The following is a 7131-nucleotide window of genomic DNA, read 5'->3' as shown; positions in this document are numbered from 1 at the left end:
GATTCACAATGGTGGGCATGTAAAGGAAAGTGGACTTTGCACTAGTTTTAAAGGCCATCCCACCCTGGAGCTCAAAATGAAATGCTAAAACTATATACTGTACTGTTGCCTGTGTTTATTCTTGCCAAGCACCAAAATACAGGATTGCTACACTAAAGTATAAGCCCACTTTGCAACAACAAAAATCCCACCCCGTTTTAATTATGGAGCCAAATACTGTCCAAGAAAAGGAAGGAAAAAAAAAACTAGTCAGAAAAATGCCATGGGGAACTTATGCATGCTGACATTTGGACAAATGAACACTTCAAAAGACTGAAGTGTAATAAAAACGAGAAACAGCATTGACATCTACAGTCATTGTGCAACGCCTACAGAAACCAATATGCTTAGTGACCTCTTAAAGAAAAACAGGCAAACATGAAATTCAGACAAAATATATATATTTTAAAAATCTTTACATTAAACATACATAGGAACGTACATGGTGTACAGTTTATTTCAATGTTCAATATTAGCTCCCTACAGTTCAGAAAACCTTGGTGACAGTGTGTACAACTTCTACTTCTTGCTTTTGTAATATTAAGCAAATCATACAGAGTGTCTGTAACTTTCAATCTGTGCAAATAAGACATCTGTTGGGCTCCTTCCCAGAGTTTCACTGTGCAAGGGTCCCATATCACCCTCCTCTTAAGGATGTTGTCTTTTTTTCAATCAAGATAAAGTGCTCCTATCCAGCAGAACCAAAAAGCCTCAGTCTGTTGGATCATCATCAAATAAAAGGTGGTCATACAAATTCCAGCTTTCCATGGCCACTGTACATTCCCCAATGGACTAATGAGATGATTTTGTCATTGCTGAAGTGTGTATGCCTCAATTTATCACAGGTCAGACAGCAGTTCTCGTGACCAGTTACTGGCACCATGCACTCCAAGTCCAATTTTGCCACTTGTCCCTTTTTTGAGTGTTGCCCATGAAAGCTGTAGTGCAACCTGGAAAGCATCTGTTGCCTCTGGTCCTGTAATCTTTTATTTTCACTGCGGAGCATCCTTAGTGCAAGCATTATAAGGAGCACCAGTATCAATCCGCCAGCTATAGGTACAGCAATTACAGCAGCCCTGAACCACAGTTCTTTTGAAGAAGTCAGCTCCTGAACCTTTGTGATAAGGTTCCTTGTGCTGTCATGTTGGTACTTGCTACCAGCACCTGCACATAAAATAAAATGGTAATTAGATATTTAACCATCACCCAAGCATGCGAGACAGAATTCTGATATCTCCTATAGCTACAATAAAGGTAAATATACCCCTCCCCCCTACCAAGTAGCAGAATTGCAAATAAAATATTCCTATAGCCATTGGAAACAAATGCTTGCAATGCGCACTACTAGCCAGACAGGAGCCAAGTGCTCAGGCAGACATAAAAGCTAACTTACAGAAATACATCTTTGACTAACCATGCTTTTCCCACTGGTATCTCTAATTACATTAACAACAAAATCAATAGCAGACACCGAGGGTCTTGGCTGTCATAGGCTATAGATCAAGGAAAAAGGGATTTAGTTTGAAATTGCTTCCCATACCTGATGTATCGCTCTTGGGATAAGACAGAACATCGTGCAGGCCCCTGTAATTGCACATGTCTTCATGGCAGCAATCCAACCTGAGCACTGCTGTGCCAGTGTGGTTGTGTGCATTTTGTACTTTGCAGTGATCGGCGTTGTTTGCAATCGAGTCCAGGCAGCCATGTGTGAGAGGTGAATTTGTGTTTTGTGGATCAAGTAGCCTTGAAAAGCAGGCATTCAGTTCAGATTTGCACATATATCCAGTTGCAACACAGTGCGGAGCATCACAGTAACATCTAATTTCACCTATTAAAAAAAAAAATAGATTACATTTTAGTGATACACTTAAAATAATTACATTACAAAGCTTGCAAGTCCTGGCTTTCTGTAGATTTTAAACACACACACTTGAAACAACTATTATAATTAGTTAAATATAAATTAAATAGTCTTCGACCCAATGGAACAAAACAACATTTACTGGGCGCAAATATTATTTCGGAAGTTGCATTTTGTTGAATGGCACCCAGAGTTTAGCCAATAACATTCTACAAGTTCTTCAAGCAACACCTTGTCAAGTTATTCACAATACGCATGTAATGATTTAGTGTGTGAATTTAAGCAGCTATATGTAATCAGCACAAAAAGAGCATTTATTCCATAAAGTCCTCTGTAGTCAACGCTATAAAACAGGAATCGTGCAGCTCACAATTACTAGTGTGTTTGCCAATGTCAATTCCTTTCAGCTGAAATGGAAAGTCATAAAAATGGTAAAAAACTGCAAGACTAGTGTCTCTTGCTCCAGCTTGCACGCGATCTACGGTGTGGTCAAAAGGGGAAACATTTACACTGCAAATCCATTGCTACAACTCAGAAAAACTTTTCAGGAAACCTCAAAAAAAAAAAAATCCAAAAGGAAACGATAAAAGGTTCCCTTCACAAAAACCCTCCTTACATGGGCCCCTGCAATCGTGAACAAAATGCATCTTCCACAGCATAAAACCTTTAATTAGCAGTGTCTCTATATTAAGAATGCAACATTTCAAAGACCATATATATTTTACCGTTTGTATGGATATACATGTTATCTATACTGTAAATAATCTATAGCAACACTAACTTAAATACGTAGTCTCCGTTTAGTGCTAATGTTTAATAGTTTAAATGTAACAAATAAAGACACTTTTCTTCAAATGTTTTAAACTCAAATTTTTCAATGTAAACAAAAGCGGTGTGTGTGAGGGGGGGGGGGGAGAGGCAACATAAGAGACTTATCTAATATATTTGGGTGATAAAAAAAAACAGCCAGTTCACAAAACGAGGTGTATTGTGTTCTTTGTATAGAACTTATGAAGCCGATAAAGAGAAGTAGCCGCTAGTTACATTCTACACCCGGGAATTTAACGTTATAAAAAGGGACGCGAATAAAATTGTTACTTTAGGTGTTTATAAAAATAGTTTGACCTGTTACATGGGGTTGCCAAATTATTGAAAATCCAATGCCTGTAACGTAGCCATTAACAAGAAGAAAAAAAACTAACAATATATATATATTATATATATATAAAGGCATGAGGAGTAACTACCCTACAAGCCTATTGTGATGTGTGACTAGGTACTGGTCTGCTCACCACCCTGTGCTTGTTTGACTCTCCTGCAACACGAGGATTTGGCATATCAATGGCATCTTAAAAGCAACAGCACAAATAATAAGCGGGGAGGTTGGGATGCTGTTACACTGCAGCCCACCGTCAGATCAGCTTTCACAGCCATGCTCCAGGCTGGACTCCATTCCTTTTAATAGTCTAGTTAATGGAAGCCAAATGATGGAGGAGTGCCCGAGTAACAGGAGGTATTGCATTAGCACTGCCCAGATCCCCCTTAGGCTTCCAAAAGGCCAAAGTACTCCTGGGGATCTCAACTTTTAAGCCACTCATTAAAAAGGAGCACACAAAATCTAGTATGGTTTTAAGGAATATCAATTCAACTCTGCCACTTAAAAACACAAGTTGGCTTTGCGTGTCGCTCCAGCAATGTCTGAGTTAATGTCTAGGGGTGAAATGTACAATTTATACCCTGGATGCCGGGAAAAAGCAGTAAAATAAAAACCATTGAAGAAAGTTTATTATAGGAACCATACAGTTTGTTGACATTAAAAAAAAATGCTTATCTACTGCAACCGTGATTGGGCTTCTAGGTTAATAGGAAACACATTTCCCCAGAGTTAGAGCTCTGACGTGCATCATAAAACCTATATTTTGCTTTATTTTTGTATAAAAGCTTCCTCCAATGTTTTGGAAAGGGCCAAAAGGGTATTGGTATTTTCAAAGTGTGAACAATGGTCTTTCTGTTCTCTCACTCCCCCCTTCTCCCTTTTTACTGTATGTAGCTATTAACGAAAAAATGTCTGCTTCTAGTCAAGATGGCTACAGGAGACTACAGGCTTTTCTCAAAGCTTTTGAAGTCAACGGCAGCCAGAAGTATGTGAGCCCCTAATTATATCATTATCAGGCACATAGTTTCAGTATCTCAGACCTCACATCAGTCTCAGTCACTCCCTGATCTGCTTCCCTTTGATGGGGCCAGGAGGCTTCACTCTGAAGCAACAAGAGCGGTTACTTTGGTCTAATTACACCTCCCCCCCCCCCTTCCTTTTAGTAAATAAATAAATATTGCAGCACTTCACTTTCTTCAGCTTATCCACCATTTCCAAATAAAGGGGCCATCAATAACAAAACAGTGACCCATGCACTTATATTCCCTCCGAAATTGACATTTCCAGGAAAGTGTGGGGTGGAAGTATTTGGCCAGAGCTTGCGTTTAGGATCCACTGAAAATAAATTGCTTCAAAGTCCATGTAATCGGACGTTTAGTGCAATATCTGGGTATTTAATAGGTCTCCGATTCATACTTCTAATTCAGGGAGAGACCAATAACATTTTAATAAGAGCTTACCTGGGGGTCTGACATCAATGAAACAAAAGGTGTGTGGGGGGGGGGGGGGTATTCGGAAGGGGAGAGAATCTTTGAATTATATGCATTTATGATGACTATGCATGTTGGCAAATGCTCCAGAGGGTGATCCTGTGCCAACAAGCCGCATAAGAGCCGCATTCTAAACCTCTCATTGCTGGGAACGAACCCTTATTAAAACACAGAGGAGAACATGTGATGCGAGTACAATGTCCTGTCTGCATTAAACAGGCGCATGGACATAGCCCCCTAGTGCCCCCTGCGCAAGGAATACTACCGTCCTCACTCACACACACACACCACCGTCCTCACACACACACACACACCACCGTCCTCACACACACACACACACACACACCACCGTCCTCACTCACACACACACACACACACACACACACACAAACCACCGTCCTCACTCACACACACACACCACCGTCCTCACTCACAAACACACACACACCACCGTCCTCACTCACAAACACACACACACCACCGTCCTCACTCACAGACACCACCGTCCTCACTCACACACACACCGCCGTCCTCACTCACACACACACCACCGTCCTCACTCACAGACACCACCGTCCTCACCCAGCCAATCACGTACACCTTCCCCAACTTGTTCCCTCTTCTACATTTAACAAACAGCACCAGAATAGTGTCGGTATTACAGGAGCTAATGGTACTCTGTGCTGATAATGTTACTGGGAAAAGGTTGACAACGATACATCTGTAAAAACACTAGTCAGACCTCCAGCAAAAACCACCCAACAGCGATTGCTACATAAATCATTTCGTGAGCTTGATGTCCCTGTCCCCATGCACACTTCAGATGTCCCTAACTCCACCATATCCAGAAACATTGAGTCACATTGACACCACAGCCAAAATAAATCTCCCCTCTTCACCCGTCCCACTCACCTTTTGTTAGCAGAATGGCCATGGCACACAGTTCTAATTGTAGCCAGATAGCAATCAGGCTGGGTTGGCGATCCATTTAAAAGCCCTGCTCTCCCCGGGTCAGCTGCACGTCTTCAAGGGCTGCGCCAAGGAAGTGTGACCACCCAGCAAACAGGACATGCAGATCCCCCTTTAAATGAGACGCAGGATTTCCACCCGGATAACAACCCGGCGCCACATCAGTCTCAAGGTGAGAGAAGTTGGCCCTTGCAGAGCTCTGCAGGATTAAGACCCTTTTCTCTCCCACTCAACTTCCCCTCCCCTGGGCTTCCTCTCTGCTGCAGCGCAGGGAAGCTGGGGGGGAAGGACAGCGAGGCACAGGTCTGAATGGAGATGCAAGCAATAAACTTTCTCTCCCCCCACTGAGCACAGGCAGCGCCTGTATTGTAATCCCGCTGCTGCACAGTGGGTGATGCCTGGCACCTCTGGAAGTCCGCACTGCTCCTCACAGTGGGTGATGCCTGGCACCTCTGGAAGTCCGCACTGCTCCTGCACAGTGGGTGATGCCTGGCACCTCTGGAAGTCCGCACTGCTCCTCACAGTGGGTGATGCCTGGCACCTCTGGAAGTCCGCACTGCTCCTCACAGTGGGTGATGCCTGGCACCTCTGGAAGTCCGCACTGCTCCTGCACAGTGGGTGATGCCTGGCACCTCTGGAAGTCCGCGCTGCTCCTGCACAGTGGGTGATGCCTGGCAGCTCTGGAAGTCCGCACTGCTCCTCACAGTGGGTAATGCCTGGCACCTCTGGAAGTCCTCACTGCTCCTGCACAGTGGGTGATGCCTGGCACCTCTGGAAGTCCGCGCTGCTCCTCACAGTGGGTGATGCCTGGCAGCACTGGAACTCCGCGCTGCTCCTGCACAGTGGGTGATGCCTGGCACCTCTGGAAGTCCGCGCTGCTCCTGCACAGTGGGTGATGCTTGGCAGCACTGGATGTCCGCGCTGCTCCTGCACAGTGGGTGATGCTTGGCACCTCTGGAAGTCCGCGCTGCTCCTGCACAGTGGGTGATGCTTGGCAGCACTGGATGTCCGCGCTGCTCCTGCACAGTGGGTGATGCTTGGCAGCACTGGATGTCCGCGCTGCTCCTGCACAGTGGGTGATGCCTGGCAACACTGGAACTCCGCACTGCTCCTGCACAGAGAATAAGAACACTGCCCCGGGACGCGTCCCTGCTGCAGCCCAACCCACTCCCACCGGCTATTGGCTCTACTGCAACAGCGACACCGCCCACAAGCGCTTCCTTTGTTGGCTCCATGGAAAGTCAATCATTTAACTGTACAAGTGGAGACAGGGGGGGGGGGGGAGATCTTGTAGAAAGCTGCTGTGGCAGATGTGTGATGTCCCAGTCTTCAATATAGTGTTATTGCATGCCTGGCTAACAGAGCAATGATAACATGTATACTTGTATTTAGAGGTAGCCAAGGATTAGCTATGCGAAACGTATTGCAGCGAGACATGACACATGCTGCCCTTATTCGTGGGCACACATTATCGTGTCTATCTATGTGCAATGGATTGCAGGCTTGCAGAAGTAAAGTGTAGCAAACGCATGGAAAGCAGATTTGCATTACACTTTGGAAATATAAAGCCATAATGGAAATCTGAAATAAGGCTTTTTAAGTGTAGACCTTTAATT

The 7131-nt window shown here is 44.5% G+C and overlaps 1 protein-coding gene across 3 annotated transcripts; it reads right to left on the bottom strand.

The window, feature by feature from the left end:
* Window positions 1-423: 423 nt before the first annotated feature.
* BAMBI (BMP and activin membrane bound inhibitor) lies at window positions 424-6633 on the bottom strand. 3 transcript variants are annotated; one of them, XM_075587678.1, is made up of 4 exons: window positions 5966-6633; window positions 5459-5920; window positions 1580-1867; window positions 424-1203 (listed from the first exon to the last, which is right to left on the bottom strand). In XM_075587678.1, exons 2-4 carry the CDS (start codon window positions 5532-5534, stop codon window positions 785-787), a joined length of 783 nt encoding a protein of 260 aa, XP_075443793.1. In that variant the 5' UTR covers window positions 5535-5920; window positions 5966-6633; the 3' UTR covers window positions 424-784. The 3 variants fall into 3 exon arrangements, with proteins under 3 accessions (XP_075443793.1, XP_075443794.1, XP_075443795.1); XM_075587679.1 differs by having other exon boundaries at window positions 6239-6633; XM_075587680.1 differs by lacking the exons at window positions 5459-5920; window positions 5966-6633 and adding an exon at window positions 3193-3536.
* Window positions 6634-7131: the final 498 nt, after the last annotated feature.

Source organism: Ascaphus truei, chromosome 2, assembly GCF_040206685.1.
Source record: "Ascaphus truei isolate aAscTru1 chromosome 2, aAscTru1.hap1, whole genome shotgun sequence".
NCBI classification, from domain to species: Eukaryota; Metazoa; Chordata; class Amphibia; order Anura; family Ascaphidae; genus Ascaphus; species Ascaphus truei.
Note: the sequence above shows the minus strand (reverse complement) of the source record. Positions and strands in the feature narration are given on the sequence as shown.

Bases quoted from the DNA above. Each gene is read 5' to 3' on its own strand.
- BAMBI (XM_075587678.1), bottom strand. From the start codon at position 5,534: ATGGATCGCCAACCCAGCCTGATTGCTATCTGGCTACAATTAGAACTG. The intron at 1,868-5,458 runs GTGAGTGGGACG...TTTTTTTAATAG, and splicing joins GGCCATTCTGCTAACAAAAG to GTGAAATTAGATGTTACTGT. The intron at 1,204-1,579 runs GTATGGGAAGCA...TTTTATGTGCAG, and splicing joins TCCCAAGAGCGATACATCAG to GTGCTGGTAGCAAGTACCAA.